Below are 19,057 nucleotides of genomic sequence, written 5' to 3' on the forward strand. Positions count from 1 at the left end.
CTCCCCTGGCGCGTTCTCCTTTCAGATTTCCCGCGCCGCCCTCCGCGAACTCCGCGCCCTCCTCCCATCCCGGGCCTCGCTCGGCCTGAAGGAGCGCCTCGCGACTCCGCCCCGCCAGGGAGGTCCGCTGCCCGGAGCGGTCGGAAGGGGCCCGGTCCGGGCGCCCAGGTCGAGCGGCGGCAGCGGAGGAGGGGGCGCGGCGATTTTCCCGCTTCATCCCCGCGCAGCTGGAGGCTTTTGTCGCGCGCTGGATCGCTGGGCGGGGAGCCGGGGCGGGGCTGACATTGGGCGGGGGCGGCGGCCGGGGCGGGGGGGGCGGCAGGCGGGTGGAGCGCAGCCTCTCATTGGCTGGTGAGAGTGTGGGAAAGAATGCCGAGCCCGGTTCACACAGCCGGCGGCCGCGCTGCCTTAAATAGCCGAGCGGCTGGCAAGTGTGCGCGCGGGCCTGCAGCCTGAGACCCGAGCGAGGGGAGCGTGGGACGCCGCGCGCCCGCCCGCCGCCGGCGGTGCACCCCGCCCGGCCCCGGAGGCGCACCATGCCTGCGGACACCCCAGGGAAGCCGAGGGCCTCGCCGCTGGCAGGAGCGCCGGCCAGCGCTAGCCGAACCCCGAATAAGCCCCGGAGTGCGGCGGAGCACCGAAAGGTGGGGACCCGGCGGGGCGGGGCGGGGGGGTGGGGGCGTGGGGTGGGGCGGATGGACGCGGGACTCAGCCACAGCCCGATCCACAGTCCTCCAAGCCGGTCATGGAGAAGCGGCGCCGAGCGCGCATCAACGAAAGCCTCGCGCAGCTCAAGACCCTCATCCTGGACGCTTTCAGGAAGGATGTAAGTCGGGGTCGGGAGGGGAGGTCGAGGGGCGGAGGTGCGGACCCGCAAGTCTTGGCGCTCTACTGGCTTGCAAGCCGCCCACCACCGCCCTCCCCCCAGAGCTCCCGCCATTCGAAGCTGGAGAAAGCAGACATCCTGGAGATGACCGTGAGGCACTTGCAGAGCCTGCGGCGAGTGCAGGTGACAGGTGAGGCGCGGGCAGCAGCGGCGTGTGGGAGGAGGTGGCCGGGAGGCGCCCCCCGGACCGCCGCGGCGGGAACCGACCGCCTGTCCCCTGCCGCCCCGCAGCCGCGCTCAGCGCCGACCCCGCGGTCCTGGGCAAGTACCGCGCCGGCTTCAACGAGTGTCTCGCGGAGGTGAATCGCTTCTTGGCCGGCTGCGAGGGCGTCCCGGCCGAAGTGCGCTCTCGCCTGCTCGGCCACCTGGCGGCCTGCCTGGGCCAGTTGGGGCCCTCGCGCCGCCCCGCCCCGACACCCCCCGCTGCAGAGGCCCGCGCGCCCGAGGTCTACACGGCTTGCCCGCCGCTCCCGGCTTTCGACGGCCCCTTCCCCCTGCTGCGCCCCGGGTACGCCTTCGCGCTGCGGCTCCCGCCGGGCCTGACCGGGACGCCCCCCACCGTCCCTAGGGCGGGGCTGCAGAACCGGGGCGCGCCCTGGAGGCCTTGGCTGCGCTGAGGCTGCACACGGTTCTGGGGCCGTGGCCCTTGCTGAGAGCGTGCCTGAGAATATTTGTTTCCAGAGGCCGCGTGGAGGGAGCTTTGATCTTTTCTTTGTGAAGACTCTAGGCTGGCGTTTCTTTCAGCCCTTAGTTCTGGGGCTCTGCTGGTTACTTTGCGCCAGACTTCTGGGGCAGGACTGCGGGTGGCCCTTCCCCCAGGCTCTGTACCCTGCCTTTCCTCTACCCCAAGGCTTGGCCGATGTGCCTGCCTCTGTGGAGGAGCCAGCGACCCTCCTGGAAGCACTAGGAATGTGAGAAGCCACTGAGGAGGCCCAGGAAAACGACAACTAGTCATCACATTTTCTGGAATGTATCCCAATGTCAGAAAGCAGTCTTGGCGGCATCATTGGGCAAGGTTGGTTTGTTTGTGTTTTAAAGTACTTTACCCTACTCTCACTCCTGTGGACCTTAGAAGGTGGAAACATTGTCACTTCTTGTTCTGGGCTGCTGAGCTGTGGGGAGAGGTGATCATGGCCTGAAGCTTCTGGCTTGGTGCACTGGTTCTGGCTTGGTCCACTTCCTACTTTGTTCTTATGGTTCAACAAAAAGCTGCCTGGACTGAGCCTGCCCCAGGCCAATGTGCACGGAAAAGCCAGCAGGAGAGACTGGCTGAGTCCTGAGGACAGGGAACTGGGGCAAGACTGGCCAAGAGCACTTAATGTCAGGGCTTGTGTGTGGGGGTACTGTCCCACCAGAGTCCAGTCCTGCTGTGTACCCTGGGAGGGGAGGTCTCCTTGATAGTGGGAAAAGACTGGAGGGTGGTCCTGCGCATGCCTCTGTCCTGAGCACCTGCTGTGTGTCAGCCCTACAGTCCCGGGCAGTAGTGCTGGGCAGCATTGGACATCAGCCCTGGAGTCACTGTCCCAGATCACAGGTCTCCCTCAGCTGCTGCTGGGGGCTATGCTCCAGTTGCAATGAGGGGGTGATCTGAGTCATACAAGTTCAGACTGGAGTGTCTCACCCTGAGCCCATCAGAGGTTGAGCCAAGATTCATTTCCCTACTGCAGCTAAGTTCATCAGATGGTAGCCTGCTGCCTACCTGGCCAGGGCCCATCAAGGAGAAAGAGGGTGAGTCACTGCTAGAGGTTAGCTTCTCCTCCAGTGGCTTCCATGGTTGTGTTAGAGGCAGGATTCACCTGGGCCCTCCCGCATTTAGCCATGCTCACCTGGCAGAGATCTCCAGGTCCCTGCCAAGCCATCACTCTTGGCCCTCTGATCTCCTTGCCCATCTTCCCAAGAGTCCAGGGCCTTGGTCAGTGGTCCTAAATGGTGGCAGTTGCTGGGCCAGGTACTATATCCTTGGACTTTTATACACTCAGTGATCCTGGCCCTAGGGGAGCTTCAGAGTAGTCTCTCCTTCTTCAGAGCTGTGGCACTAGCAGGACTGTCCAGGAGGAATAGTTGATTAGGCCTAGAAAGCTCTCTTGGGCAGGAGACCAGCACAGGGTCCATTGCTGAAGCTGGAAGCTCAGTTTGGTTGAGGGAGGAGAGCTGCTGAGGGTCTCAGGGCAGAAGCTTGGGGGAGGGGTGTGGCACTTTGGGATGTGAAGCCTGATGGGTGATTAGGGGGGTGGTTAGGGTCTGTACAAAGTGGGCCCCTCACATCCTGCAGGAAAAAGAGGGATCTTCCTACCTGTGTGGCCACCTGGGGAAATCACCTGGAACTTGGGCCATCATGCTCTCATTACTCCCATGAGAGGGCAGCAGGAACTTGGCCTCCTGGCCCCCACCCACCCATACCTCTTACTTCCTACTTCTGATCCTCTCAACACTGTGGCCAAAGGGAGCTGTGCCATGAGGACCCTCAAGGACCTCTCAGGCTCTGTGGGGGACCACACACAGTCCCACAGACAGGCAAGCTCCCCGGTGCTCTGTCCTTTTGAATCAGCCTCCCTGCTGGTGCTGTCTCCTTACTTTCCCCCTGGAGGCAGCCACTGTGGGCTCCAGAGGCTAAGGCCGTATCTGTGTCACTCCCTTTGTTCCTAGCACCTGCTTGGGACACTTAAGTTCATAGTGACCTGATTGATTAAATGAAAGTCAGAGTCTGGAGGTTTGGGAGAGTTTTTGAAGTATAGTTGACATACAGTGTTGTATTGATTTCAGGTGTACAAGGTAGTGATTCGACCGTTGCGTACATTAGACAGTGCTCATCACCATGAGTAGTCACCATCTGTTAGGGCACAAAGTTATTGTATTACTGACCATATACCCTATTTCTCATCTTTGTGACTTATTTATTATATACCAGGAAGTTTCTACCTCCTAATTCCCTTTTGCCTGTTTCACCCACCACCACCCCCCCCCCTTCACCTTTCCTCTGAGAACCACCAGTTTGTTTTCTGTATTTAGGAGTATTTTTTTAAAGATTTTATTTTTAAGTAAACTCTACATCCAGCATGGGGCTTGAGCTCACAACTCCAAGATCAGGGATTGTATGCTCAACCGACTAAGTCAGCCACGCACCCCAAGACTCTATTTTTTGTTTGTTCATTTGTCTTGTTTTATAGATTCCACATATTAAGTAAAAACATACAGTATTTATCTTTTTCCGTCTGAATTATTATTTCACTTAGTGTAATATCTTCTAGGTCTATCCATGTTGTTATAAATGGCAAGATTTCCTTCTTTTTTAAGACTGAGAACGGTGTCGATCTTGCTTCCATCAGAGAGGTCTAAGGACACACAGCTCAAGCTGAAGCTGGCTTCCTCCCCAGGCCACTTCTTGCCTCCAGCTGTGGAAGGGCCCCCACCCTGACCCACACTCAGCCTGGACACCTGCCCAATCCAGCAGACCTCCTCAAGTGCTTTTGTACAGGCCTCAGTGGGGGGAGTTAGGGCCTAATATGTAGAGTAATTGCCCTCACACCAGGGGTTCTCCTTTCTACCCTCCCGCTCTTCCACCCATTTCCTACCCACCTACCCCCTTCACTGCCCTTAGATGGGCTTCTGGTTACTCCCCTATCCCTGACCTCCCACCCACCCACCCAGCTATTTTTATCTTGGCTTTTGTCTTGCAGACATTTCCTGCTGAATAATAAATGAAGCACCTTCCCCAGGCTCTGTAGTGGGGGTGGGGGAGGAATCAGGACCTCCTCCTGAGGAGAAGAAGGCTAGAAGGCCTGCCCATCATTTCCCCTCCACCAGTAGGTGGAGTCTCATTCAATACGTGGGGTCTCCTTCCAGCCCAGTTCCTGGCAGTCGGAGAGTGGGTAAATGTTTGCTAAATTCATGTGCATGGTCAGCAGTACTGCCTGCCTCTGTGGGTGTGGGAGCCTTGTGTGTCTGGGTCCCATCTGCCTGTGGGGCCAGGGCTTGGGACCAAACAATGACAGCAAATCATGGGGGTTTGAAATTTAGAGAAAGAATCAGTCTCTGTGGTGACAGAAGTTGGCCCATGAAACTGCAGTCAGTTGGAAATTTGGAGTGGTGGAGGGGCAGGGCTGTTTGAGCCCTGGCTTCTGAGAGGTGAGGCCTTAGTTCCCCCCACCAAATCAGTGGTCCCCTGATTATCTCCAGGCCCCAGCAGCCTCTTCCCATCACCTGGCAAGCTTTCCAGGGCAGGAAGTTGAGCCTACAGGATCCCACAGCTGTGCCTGGCTGCTCTGTCTCAGCTTCCTAGAGCCCTAGGGACTAGATCTATCCTGGGATGTACTATGGGCAAGAAAATAGGCCCTGGGGTTGGCAGCTTCCTAGAAGGCCACCAGCAATCCCCCTCCTGGTTTGTAGGCTTGTGGATGTGTTGAGAGGTTGACTCACATGATCAATAGGGCCCTGCAGAAGCCATGTGATGTCTCTTTAATGTTAGTTTGCAAGTCCATCTTATTCTGTCTCTTTCTGTCACATCATTCACTCTGGGGGAGGCCAGCTGTCCTTGACTATGAAGAGGCCAACTGAGTGTGGACCTGAGTGAGAGTGAGTTTAGAAGTAGATTCTCCAACTCCTTGAGCCTTTGGAGGAGACCCCAGCCACTGTCAACATCTTGACAGCAACTTCAGGAGAAATCGAGCCAGAACCACCCAGCTGAGCAGCTCCTGAATTTCTCTCTCAGAAACTGTGTGAGATGGGGGATCCCTGGGTGGCGCAGCGGTTTAGCGCCTGCCTTTGGCCCAGGGGGTGATCCTGGAGACCTGGGATCGAATCCCACGTCAGGCTCCCGGTGCATGGAGCCTGCTTCTCCCTCTGCCTCTCTCTCTCTCTCTCTCTCTCTCTCATGTGACTATCATAAATAAATAAAAATTAAAAAAAAAAGAAACTGTGTGAGATGATAAATGCTTGTCATTTTAAGCTGCTAAACTGTAGATTAATTTGCTATGCAATAAATAAGTTGTATGTAAAACTTAAATAACAATAGCAATAAACAACTGTGTACCCACAGTCACCCAACAGTCACCCCCACCTGCCCACCTAACAACGGGGTTGTAGAAGAGGTTGGGTGGGGGTAGGACTGGACTCTTGGGGCTTGCTAGGAAACTGCTTCCAGGTCAAAGTCAGGCCCATCCACTCTCCGTTTATGATAATAGTTGCAGGGACTACAGACCCTAGTCTAGGGCCCTGCCATGGTGCTGACCAGTCACAGTCCAGGTCCACCCCTGAGGGACCCAGGCAGAGCCAGGGGTCATTTCTGTGGCAGTAACTGATAGGGCACCCTGGATCAGAGCATGGGGTTGTGGAGTCACGGGCTCCAGGTTTCCAACAAGAACAGGTGTGAGAGAAGCTTCCTGCCGAGAGCCATAGTACCACTACTGTGGGTGGGCCTGGCCTCACCTGGCCCTGTCATCCATAGCAGAGACACTGAAACTCCTGGGCCACACTGCCCTGCTCCCTGATGGGGTGCATCAACTCTTAATGCAGCCTGGTAACCATGCTTATCAAAAAGTACATGTCTGCTGCTACCTCAAAGGTGTCTCCTCCTGGTGTCCCACCAGACCCCAACATCCACCTGAGGGTTTTGGGTTCAACACCTGGGCCTCTACAGTGTGGAGTGAGGAGTCCCAATGCCTGTGTGGGGAGGTAGGGGCTCAGCACGAGGAGATGGTTAGTGTTGGCAGCTCAAAGCCCTAAGCTTGGCCCTCATCAACCCCTGACCTGACTGTGAGGGAGGTGCACACACCTGAGCCAGCAGGGCCATCCCACCTCTTTCCCTCCCATCCTTACCCACCTAGTGGACTGGCAGGGGGAGCCTTCCTGGAGCTGCTTGTCCCAGCCAGAGGCTAGTGGAGAGCAGGGCCTCTCCAGCCCTACCCCTCCCCTCACTGAAGGTCCCCCAGCACCCCTTGCCAATTTAGCACAGTGAGGGAGAGAGGTCAGCAGCCCCTGGGTATAGGGAGGGGACACCATCCCACTCTCACCTCCCAACTTCCGAGCTGACCTGATAGCTGACCTGACCTGAATGCTGACCTGACCGCTGCCTGCACTAAACAGTCACACCCAGAGGGCTGGGGGCTGATTTGGCTCCTGACCCTCCCCTCTCATTGTTCAAGGCCCCAGGCCCTGTGATGCCACTGACCTCAGCTCTCCTGCCAGCCTGGGGTCAGGAAAGTGTTATATGAGCTCCAGCTGAGCTGCTTTCTGCACATTCAAAGACTGGCTCTGGGCAGCCCCCATGGTTCAGCAGTTTAGTGCCACCTTCAGTCCGGGGCGTGATCCTGGAGACCCAGGATCCTGGAGTCCCTGCATGGAGCCTGCTCCTCCCTCTGCCTGTGTCTCTGCCTCTCTCTCTCTCTCTCTGTCTCTCATGAATAAATAAATAAAATCTTTGGGATCCCTGGGTGGTGCAGCGGTTTAGCGCCTGCCTTTGGCCCAGGGCATGATCCTGGAGATCTGGGATCGAATCCCACGTCGGGCTCCCGGTGCATGGAGCCTGCTTCTCCATCTGCCTATGTCTCTGCCTCTCTCTCTCTGTGTGACTATCATAAATAAATAAAAATTAAAAATAAAAATTAAAAATATAAATAAATAAATAAATAAATAAATAAATAAATAAATAAATAAATATCTTTAAAAACAAAACAAAACAAAAAAACCCACAAAGACTAGCTCTGGTGGAACAGGCCATCATCCAGTGGTGTGAGCAAGCAATTTCCTTCTCCAGTTCAGCTTTAGGAAAAGAGTTCCGTGAATGTGTCTCTAGAGATTTGGTTTGCAAAATTGAGAGGTATGAGTCCCATCCCAGAATCTGAGCTGACTAGTCTGCTCACTTAGAGCTGGTGATATTTGGTCAGACTTTTCCTGAGCAAAGGCCAGGTGCCCTAGACTGACCAGCTCCCCCCAAGGTGATGGCATTAGGAAATGGAGCGTTTTGGAGGTGAACTGCTCACAAGGGTAGAGCCCTCAGTAAGGAGAGTAGATTGAGGTCCATATAAAAGGTCCAGTGGATTGAGGGCATGGGAGCTCGCACTCACTCTGCCAGGTAACGAAACAGAGGGCAGCAATCCACAACTATGAAGGGGCCCTCACAAAATCAGCCTGTTGGCACCCTGATCTCGGACTTCGGCCTCCAGAACTGTGAGGGCCAGCGTATGTTTCTGTTGTTGATAAGCTACCCAATCTGGTAGCCCTTAAAATACCAGAACTTACTGTTTCCAAGTAGATTGGTGACAGGAGGCAGTTAACTTTCTGGAAGTCACAGGGCAAATGACTGCTCCTCCGGAGGGCAGAAACAGCTTCAGGTGTCTGGGCTGATGCTCCTTTGTGTATGTTGTTGCTCCCTGGCACGAGGGTACAGAGGGGACCTTCCCCAGATGAACCCCATGGTGAGCCTCAGCCTGAAATTTGACCTCTTGCCCAAGGCAGCCCAGAACACTGGGGAATATTCTGGTCCACCTCAGCCTGGAGCTTGGAAGGGTTGTGTGGAGTGAATGAGATAGTGCTGGAATGTTCCAGTCCCCAAGAAGTACTTAGAGCAGGCAGCTGTAACAACAGGTCCTGTGGCTGCAACTCTGTGTGTGTATGTGTGTGTGTATGTGACCAGGTTGTGGGGTTCTTGGCTGCCATCCACTGCAGTCTGGGGTGCACAGTCCCCTCAGGCCTGTGATGTGGCATTGGGGGAAGTTTGGAGAAGGGAATTGGGAGGGAAGCAGTAACCAGCTCTTCCCAGAACAGCACCTGCTGCTGGGCTTCTTCTGGAGGTCTTCCCACCTAGAACCTGTTCCACTTGGATTGAGGAGGACAAACATGCTGAGTCAGAGACACACAATCCCTTGGTCAGAGATAGAGGCTGCATTGGGTACAGAGAACCCCCTCAGAGGCAGCCAGGGCCTTTCCCACAAAGACGTACAGACTCAGACCTTCTCTCCCATGTGCTGAATTTCCTTCAGCCTGTTCTGTGTTTGGGAAGGCTGCAGACGTGTATGTGCCCTACATCCACAATCTCCGCGTGGGGCTCTTGTGTTGGGCACCCCTCAAGGTCTTGTCAGCACGGTGGTTCAGGGAAGGCTTCTTAATCCCACAGACTGGGATTAAATTTTATTTCTGCTGTCCCTTAGTTGTGTGACCTTGGGCAAGTCACAAAATCTCAAATGTATAGGATTAGTAATACTAACCTCTAGCACTGTGTGATTGAAGGAATTAAATAAAAGAAACAATCTGCATAATGACAATTGCCTCCACCAAAGGTGGAGGAGCAGGGACCAGATTTATCCTCCTGACTAAAACAACTAAAACGTGGACAAAATATATGAACTAACAAGCTTGAAAGACAGTGGTCCCTGAGAAGTGGGCAACAAATGAAGTGAGCCCTGTATTGTTCCAGCTGAAGGTTTAGAAGAAGGTTCAGGCCTCCACTGCAGGGAGCCGGGAGCCCGGCAGTTCAGCAGACTTCCTGACCCTGGGTGGGGGTGGGGAACCAGTACAGCTGGAGATGCTAGAGACAAGAGAACAGCCAAGAGGAAGACATAGAAAACACTGAAAGAAATAATGACTAGAATTTTTCCAGTCTTGATGTAAATTTAGAAAACCCACAGATCCAAGAAGCTCAAGAAAACTCAAGCCTAAGAAGTTTGAAGAAAACTACATCAAGGAATCACATAATCAAATTGCTATGATACAGGAATAAAACAATGGTGTCTGCTGGTGCCACTTCTGTCCAGCAGTGTAGGAAGTTCTAGCTAGGCCAGTTAGGTAAGGAAATGAAATAAAAGGCACCCAGATTGGAATGGAAAAAGTAATATGCTCAAATGACATGACCTTATATGTAAGAAATCCAAGAAATCCACTAAGAAAACAATTAAAACTAATAAATGAATTAAGCAAGGTTGCAGGGTACAAGATTGATATTTTAAAAATCAACAGTATTTCAGGGGGATCCCTGGGTGGCGCAGCGGTTTGGCGCCTGCCTTTGGCCCAGGGCGTGATCCTGGAGACCCGGGATCGAATCCCACGTCGGGCTCCCGGTGCATGGAGCCTGCTTCTCCCTCTGCCTGTGTCTCTGCCTCTCTCTCTCTCTCTCTCTCTCTCTCTGTGACTATCATAAATAAATAAAAAATTAAAAAAAAAAAAAAAAACAGTATTTCAGGGATCCCTGGGTGGCTCAGCAGTTTAGCGCCTGCCCCTTTGGCCCGGGGCATGATCCTGGAGTCCCTGCATGGAGCCTGCTTCTCCCTCTGCCTGTGTCTCTGCCTCTCTCTCTGTGTGTCTCTCATGAATAAATAAATAAAATCTCTTTAAAAAAATAAATAAAAATAAAAATAAAGATCAACAGTATTTCTACACACTGGTAATAATTTGAAAATGAAATTAAGGAATGGGGGATGGGCTAACTGGGTGATAGACATTAGGAGGGCATGGGATACAGTGAGCACTGGGTGTTATATAAGGCTGATGGATCACTGAACTCTACATCTGAAGTTAATAATACACTGTATGTTGATTAATTGAATCTAAATTAAAAAATAAAATGTCGGGGCACCTGGGTGGCTCAGTCAGTGAAACATCTGCTTTCAACTCCGGTGGTGATCTTAGGATCCTGGGGTCAAGTCCTGAATCTGGTTCCTTGCTCAGCAGGAAGTCGTCTTCTCTCTCTCCTTCTGTCCCTCCCCACCACTCATTCTCTCCCTCTCTCAAACAAATAAATATTTTAACAACAAAAATTTGACTTTTAAAAATGCTCATTCCTGGGACACCTGGGTGGCTCAGCTGTTAAGCGTCTGTCTTCGGCTCAGGGTGTGATCCTGGAGTCCCAGGATCAAGTCCCACATCTGGCTCCTACATGGAGCCTGCTTCTCCCTCTTCCTGTGTCTCTGCCTCTCTCTCTGTGTGTGTCTCTTGTGAATAAATAAATAAAATCTTTAAAAAAAAAATAAAAATGCTCATTGCAGAAAAAAGAAAATCAAATTAAGAAATCTGTTCCAGGGATCCCTGGGTGGCGCAGCGGTTTGGCGCTTGCCTTTGGCCCAGGGCGCGATCCTGGAGACCCTGGATCGAATCCCAAGTCGGGCTCCCGGTGCATGGAGCCTGCTTCTCCCTCTGCCTGTGTCTCTGCCTCTCTCTCTCTCTCTCTCTCTGTGACTATCAGAAAGAAAGAAAGAAAGAAAGAAAGAAAGAAAGAAAGAAAGAAAAAGAAATCTGTTCCATTTACAATAACATCAAAAAGAATAAAATACTTAGGAATATATTTAATAAAAGAAGTGCATAACTCACACATTGAAATCAACACAGCACTATTCAAAGATATTAAATAAGTCCTAAATAAATGAAAAGCTATCCCATATTCATGGATCAGAAGGTTAAATATCATTAATTCTTACTTTCATTAATATCATTAACCAATACTTTCCAAATTGACTTTTAGATTCAACGTAATCACTATCAAAATTCCAGCTAGGAGGGACACCTGGGTGGCTCAGTGGTTGAGCAGATATCTGCCTTTGGTTCAGGATGGGATCCCAGGGTCCTGGGATTGAGGCCCACATCAGGCTTCCCTCAAGGAGCCTGCTTCTCCCTCTGCCTCTCTCTCTGTGTCTCTCATGAATAAATAGATACAATCTAAAAAAAAAAAAAAAAAAAAAAAAAAATTCCAGCTAAGATTTTTTCAGAAATTGACAAGCTGCCTCTAAAATTCATATGGAAATTCAAGCAACTCAGAATATCCAAAATGGTCTTGATAAAGAAGAGCAAAGCTGTAAGACTCAACCTTCTAATTGCAAAACTTATTATAAAACTACAGTAATTAAGATAGTTTGGTACTAGTATGAGATTGAGGTTAGACATAGTGATTGAGAAATGAGAGTTCAAAAATAGGCCATCATATTTACTGTCAGTTGATTTTCTGCAAGAATGCCAGGACCATCCAATAGGGGAAAGACCAGTCATTTCAACAAATGTTGGGACATCTCATTATCCACATCTTTCCTCACACCATACACAAAAATTAGCTCAAAATAGATGCTACACATAAATGAATGAGCTAACACTTTTATAAAATTTTTAGAAGAAAATGATCTTGGTTGATAAAGGACCTTAGGCAAAGCCTTTCCAGGTATGATATATATTTTTTAAGATTTTATTTATTTATTTATTCATGAAAGACACACAGAGAGAGAGAGAGAGAGAGAGGTAGAGACACAGGCAGAGGGAGAAGCAGGCTCCACGCAGGGAGCCCGATGTGGGACTCGATCCCAGGACTCCAGGATTGCATCCTGGGCTGAAGGCAGGCGCTAAACCGCTGGGCCACCCAGGGATTCCGCCCCCCAGGTATGATATTAAAGCATAATGACAAAAGAAAAATAAATTGAACTGGGGGATCCCTGGGTGGCTCAGCGGTTTAGCACCTGCCTTGGGCCCAGGGCGTGATCCTGGAGTCCTGGGATTGAGTCCCATGTTGGGCTCCCTGCGTGGAGCCTGCTTCTCCCTCTGCCTGTGTCTCTGTCTCTCTGTCTCTCTCTGTGTCTCTCATTAATAAATAAATAAAATATTAAAAAAAAAAGAAAAATAAATTGAACTTAATAAAAATGTAAAAATACCTCAAAGGACATTATCCAAAAACAGTAAAAGACAGGAGAAAACATTGCATAACATATATATTATATACATATGTTATGTTATATACATGTTATATATAACATAACATATGTTATGTTATATATATATATACCGGGCTGCCTGGTATTTTCTTTTTTTTTTTTTTTTTAATTTTCTTTATATATAATATACAAATACATATTGATAGGTATTTTATATATATATATATATAAAATATATAATAACTCTCAACTCAATAATAAAAATACAAATAACTCAACTAAAAATTGGGTGAGAAACCTGAATGGACATTTCTCTAAAGATATATAAGTGGAAAAAAAAAAAAACGATATATAAGTGACCAACAAGCACCTGAAAAGATACTCAACATCATTAGCCATCATGGAAATTTAATCCAAAACCACAGTGAGATACCACTTCCCACTCACTTGGATAACTACAATGAAAAAGACAGAGGGGCACCTGGCTGACTCAGTTGGTAGAGCATGTGGCTCTTGATCTCTCAGGGTTATGAGTTTGATCCCCACATTCGGTGTAGAGATTACTTTAAAAATAATAAAAATAAGGCAGCCCCAGTGGCTCAGTGGTTTAGTGCCGCCTTCAGCCCAGGGCGTGATACAGGAGACCCAGAATCGAGTCCCACGTCGTCGGGCTCCCTGCATGGAACCTGCTTCTCCCTCTGCCTGTGTCTCTGCCTCTCTCTCTCTCTCTGTGTCTCTCATGAATAAGTCAATAAATAAAATATTTTTTTTTAAATATAATAAATTAAAAATTAAAAAAATACAGGGGTGCCTGGGTGGCTCAATTGATTCAGGTCATGATCTCAGGGTCCTGGGATCCAGCCCTGTGGTCAGACTTCTGGCTCAGTGGCAAGTCTGCTTCTTCCTCTTCCTCTGTGCTCTTTCTCTCTCTCAAATAAATAAATAAAGTCTTAAAAAAAAAAAAGAAAAAGAAACAAGGCATGCAAGGAAACTGGAACAACATGTTTAAAATACTAAAAGTCAAAACTATTAACCAAGACTCACCCATGCCTATATGGTCAGTTGATTTTCAACAAAGTTGCAAAGACAATTTAGGAGAGAAAGGAGGCTTTTCAACAAATAGTGTGGGAACAACAGGATGGGACATCTAAGTGCAAATTAAATAACTTGGATCTCTACCTCACACCATATACACAAATTAACTCAAAATGGATTATAGACCTAAAGACAAAATCTAAAACTTTTTGGGGAAAACTTAGGAAATCTTTGTGAACTTCGGTTAGGCAAAGATTTCTTAGCTGCAACACCTAAAAAAAAAGAAAAAGAAAAAGAAAAAATTTCCATGAAAGACAAATGGGTAAATTGGAATTCATGAAAATTAAAAACCTCTGCTCTTCAAGAGATATTGTAAAGAAAACAAAAAGATGAACCATAGACTAGGAGAAAATATTTTCAAATCACATATCTAATAAAGAACCTATATGCAGAACATATAAAGAACTCTGAAGACTCAATAATAGGAAAACAAATAACCATGTTAAGAAAATGGGCAAGGGACACCTGGGTGGCTCAGTGGTTGGGCGCCTGCCTTTGGCTCAGATTGTGATCCCAGGATCTGGGATCAAGTCCCACATCTGGCTCCCTGTGAGGAGCCTGCTTCTCCCTCTACTTGTCTCTGCCTCTCACTCAGTCTGTGTCTCTCATGAATAAATAAATAAATCTTTAAAAAAAAAGGGCAAAAGATTTAATCAGTTATTTCATAGACGAAGATCTATGGATGACAAACACATGAAAACATGCTCAACATCACTTGTCATTAAGGAAATTAAAATTAAAACCACTATGAGAGGGACGCCTGGTGGCTCAGAGGTTGAGCACCTTCAGCTCAGGGCGTGATCCTGGGGTCCTGGAATTGGGTCCCACATCAGGCTCCAGCAGGGAGCCTGCTTCTCCTCTGCCCATGTCCCTGCCTCTTTCTCTGTGTCATGAATAAATAAATGTTTTAAAATTAAAAAAAAAAAACCACAGAGATGCCACTGTATATCTATTAGAATAATTAAAGTTAAAAAGACCGACCATACCAAGTGTTGACAAGGATGTGGGGCAACTGGAACGTTCATATATTTCTAAGAATTTTTTTTTTAGATTTTATTTATTTATTCATGAGAGACAGAGAGAGAGAGAGAGGCACAGACACAGGGAGAAACAGGCTCCATGCAGAGAGCCCGACGCGGGACTCAATCCTGGTCTCCAGGATCACATTTTAGGCTGAAAGCAGTGCTATACCACTGAGCCACCGGGGCTGCCCCGTTCATACATTTCTAATGGGAACAAAAACTCGTACCCACACTAAAAAATAGTTTGGCAGTTTCTTAAAAGTTAAACACACACCTATCATATAACCTAGCCCCTCCACCCTAAGTGTTTACCCAAGAAAAATGAAAGCACATGTCCACACAGACTTAAACACAAACATTCACAAAAGCTTTATATATAATAGCTCCAAAATACTCATCATGATGAACATTCAAAATGTTCATCAGCAGGCAGCCCCGGTGGCGCAGCAGTTTAGCGCTACCTACAGCCCAGGGTGTGATCCTGGAGGCCCTGGATCGAGTCCCACGTCGGGCTCCCTACATGGAGCCTGCTTCTCCCTCTGCCTGTGTCTTTGTCTCTCTCTCTCTCTCTGTCTCTATGAATAAATAAATAAAATCTTAAAAAAACAAAACAAAATGTTCATCAGCAGGTGAATGGATTAATAAGTTAAGGTATATCCAACAATGAAATACTCCATGTTAATACATAAAAAAAAGAGAGGCGCCTGTGTAGCTCAGTCAGTTGAGCATCTGACTCCTGGTTTTGGCTCAGGTCACACTCTAAGTGAGATGCAGCCCTATGTCAGGCTCTGTGCTGGGCTGGAGTCTGCTTGAGATCCCCTCTCCCCACTCGTGCTCTCTAAAATAATTAAATAAAGTCTTTAAAAAAAAAGAACTGTTATATTGTTATATATAATGGATGAATTTCAAATTATGCTGAGTGACAGAACTTAGACACACTGTACAAAGTACATACTTTATAATCCAATTTACTTAAAGTTCTAGACACTGTCATCTAACTATTGTAGATTGATGGTCAGCTTGGCAGTAGGGAAGAAGGCATTGCCAATGGTACAGGAGCCATTAGGGGTGATGGGCATATTCACTCTGGATTGTGGTGATTGCTCCCTGGGCATCACAAATGTCAAAACTAAGCAAATTTTACAGTCAAATATGTGCAGTTTATCATATATAAATTGTACCTCAATAAAATTATTTTTACAAACGTTAAAAGCCCCATTATTTGTGTAAAACATTGAAGATTGGCACGTAACAGCTTCTCATTGAAAGTGGGCTCTTATTTTTCAGTGCTTACTGTCGCAAGGTCAAGGGCTCACAGGGGGCCACACAGCTTCAGGAGAGGAGGCTCCAGGCCTCCCCTAAGTATCCATCCCCCCCAGACCAGGGTAAGGGTGGGAAGGGCTGAGCTCTGTCTGCTTCCAGTGGAGTCCTGGTGCCCTCATGTGGCCCCAAGGGGTACAGCAGGCTGCCTTCCCTGTAACCTCAGTCTCCTGAGGCCCGTCTTCCTGCTCTGTTCTTGCTCCCCGCTTTATGGCATGTGTGCCCAACTGCCCATCGTCCATCCACTTGTTACCCCTGGTCCAGGTCTACACCAGACATCCCTCAACTGCCCCCAACAAGGGAGTCCTCCATGATTGGATGGGGAAGGAAGAAAGGGGAGCCTCAGAGTTGAGCTCAGTCCTCACATGTCCTCCCAGGTGAGATCCTTCTCTCCATCACCCTAGTCCACCTTCTCCCTCCTCACAGCCTCAGAGCCAGCCTCCCTGCCTCCCTCCCTTCAGGCTCTGTATTATCTTCTTCTAGGTCAGCTGGGCAATTATTGAAAAGCCCTGCCCCAAACCCTCCAAACCCCCTCATCTTGTAGGGCTCCAATACCATGTGGGGCTGTGGGGCTGTGGAGCTGTGCCTCTGTAGACAGATCCATACATGTGTGCGACCTGGGCCTTGACATGGACTGGGCCAACTAGGTGTCCACACGGAAACAAAAAGGTATGACACGACCCCATCACCTACCATCCACAAAAATTAACACCAAGTGGATTGTTGATCCAATGTGAAAGGCAAAGCAACAAAGCTTTAAACCAATATGCAAGGGTCTCTTCGTGAAATCTTTGACTTTGGGGCAGGCAAAGGGTTTTTCAAAGAACAGAAAAGTGCCACCTGGGTGGTTCAGCGGTTGAGCGTCTGCCTTCGGCCCAGGGCGTGATCCTGGGGACCTGGGATTGAGTCCCATGTCGGGCTCTCTGCATGGAGCCTGCCGCTCCCTCTGCCTGTGTCTCTGCCTCTCTCTCTGTTTCTTATGAGTAAATAAATAAAATCTTTTAAAAAAGCTTTCTGTTTATCAAAAGGCACTGTGAACAGAGTGACAAGACAAACCTGAGGGAGAAGATATTGATAACACAGAGTCAGCCCACAGTTTATGTCCAGATGCTCAAGCCCTACAGATCAATAAGGAAAAAGCACATAAAATGGCAAAAGCATCAAGACATACCTTCACAGAAAAAGACATGTGAATTAACACTGCCATGTGGCTGGCATGGAGCCTCTAGAGTGCCAAGGTGACCAAGACGTGCAGCAGACGTGTAGCACACAGACTGTCCGAGTGTGTCCTGAGGTCGGAGCAAGTATACAGCCATTCAGGAAAACTGCTGGGGAGTGTCGTCTGAGGCTGAACACGCACACCCTCTGGCCCAGCCCTCTGACCTCTCCAAAACCACGAACACAAGTTTTCCAAAAGAAATGTTCTGGATTGTCTGTAGCATCATTATTTTTAATAGCTGCAAAGTGGAAACAACCCAAATTTCTATCCATGGAGACATGATGCAGAGACATGTACATTCACACGTGCTCCACTCTTGGGGGTGAAGCTGACAGCACAACTCCTGACATGCCTCACTCCAAAAATGGTGAGGCTCAAAGGAGGCCAACTATGAGATCATAGAAAATATACATATTGGTTTCTGCTCTCCATTCCCGGTACAGAGCTATTGAAACCTTATAAATTTGTAAGTGACAAGAGTACCAGGACCATCTTTTGTTCTAATGAGGCAATTCCAGGTGGGCTCTCAGATAGGAATGGTCATCAGAAAGACCAGCCCCCCATCTTCCAGAGAGGGGAGAGGGGCTGGAAATGGAGTTAATGAGCCATCATGCCTATGTGAAGAAGCCTCCAGGGACACCTGGGTGGCTCAAGGGTTGAGCTCCTGCCTTCGGCCCAGGGCATGATCTTGGAGTTCTGGGATCGAATCCCACATCGCGCTCCCTGTAGGGAGCCTGCTTCTCCTTCTGCCTATGTCTCTGCCTCTCTCTCTATGTGTGTCTCTCATGAATAAATAAATAAAATCTTAAAAAAAGAAGCCTCCATAAAATCCCAACAGTATGGGGTTCAGAGAGCTTCCAGGTTGGTGAACATGTGGAGAGCAGCCCCCTGGACAGGGGACGGAAGCTCCATGCCCTTCCCACATACCTCACCCTATCCATCTCTTCTATCTGGCTGTTCACCTCTACCCTTTATCGTATCCTCATACAATAAACTGATAAACCTAAGTCAATGTTTCCCTGACTTCTGAGAGCCGCTCTAGTGAATTAATCGAATCCAAGGGGGAGGGCTCATGGGGAACTCTGGTTAGTAGCCAAGTTGTTCAGAAGTTGTGGATGTCCTAAGGACCTGCTGCTTGTCACTGGCATCTGAAGGAGGCTGAGCCCTTCACCTGTGGGGTCTGTCTCCAGGTAGAGGGGGTCAGAACCACGTTCAACTGTAGGACACCAGGTTGGTATCAGAGAGACAGAAGGGAAGCATTTGTGTGGGTAGTGCTGGAGACTCGGAGGAGAACAATATAAGAAGGAAACTGGGTTTTCTTTTTCCACAGACACAGAACAGTTCTTAGGGTACAATTCCACTTGTATAAAGTTCATTACAGGCCAGGCTGGCCAGAGGTGCAGGGTGGCCAGGGGGCAGATACCAACAGGTGGCGCCCCTCCTGGGTGGATTTGGCAGCAGCTACCCCTGCGCTCATCATTTGCACACTTCCTGCACGTGGGATATGCCACCTAGTTTCCTGGAATCAAAGCACTCCAGCCTCTCTCATCCTGTGTGTAAAGTTGATCCCTCCATCATCACCCTCGCAGCCTTGGCCATTGCCATCTCCCACCCATTGAAGCTTGTCCTTCTGGCCCTTGAAAGCCGTCTCTGCAGAGAAGTCTCCAGTCCCTTCAGGGCACCTATTCTCTCCTCAGGGCTTCCTTCTTACATTATGTTGCTGTCAGAAATGGTCTCATTTACCTATTTGTTTAGATGTCTCCTAGCCTGGAATCCACAAGTGTGCGTGTCACAGGGACCTGCGTGGGGATGGCCAACATCAGCCCCAAGATCAGGATGGCTTAGAGAATGGCTGAGAGTAGGGACTTTGCAACCCAGCTCTGCCATTTCCCAGCTG

General features: G+C 49.2%; 1 protein-coding gene across 1 annotated transcript; it reads left to right on the plus strand.

Moving 5' to 3' along the window:
• Nucleotides 1-363: 363 nt before the first annotated feature.
• HES4 (hes family bHLH transcription factor 4) lies at nt 364-5,798 on the plus strand. Its single transcript, XM_072820216.1, has 5 exons — nt 364-644; nt 731-826; nt 929-1,016; nt 1,118-1,901; nt 4,564-5,798. Exons 1-4 carry the CDS (start codon nt 537-539, stop codon nt 1,501-1,503), a joined length of 678 nt encoding a protein of 225 aa, XP_072676317.1. The 5' UTR covers nt 364-536; the 3' UTR covers nt 1,504-1,901; nt 4,564-5,798.
• Nucleotides 5,799-19,057: the final 13,259 nt, after the last annotated feature.

This window comes from Canis lupus, chromosome 3, assembly GCF_048164855.1.
Source record: "Canis lupus baileyi chromosome 3, mCanLup2.hap1, whole genome shotgun sequence".
Lineage (NCBI taxonomy): Eukaryota > Metazoa > Chordata > Mammalia > Carnivora > Canidae > Canis > Canis lupus.

Coding starts and splice junctions, on each gene's coding strand:
- HES4 (XM_072820216.1), top strand. CDS start 537: ATGCCTGCGGACACCCCAGGGAAGCCGAGGGCCTCGCCGCTGGCAGGA. Junction 645..730: donor GTGCGGCGGAGCACCGAAAG/GTGGGGACCCGG, acceptor CCCGATCCACAG/TCCTCCAAGCCGGTCATGGA. Junction 1,017..1,117: donor GCGGCGAGTGCAGGTGACAG/GTGAGGCGCGGG, acceptor GCCGCCCCGCAG/CCGCGCTCAGCGCCGACCCC.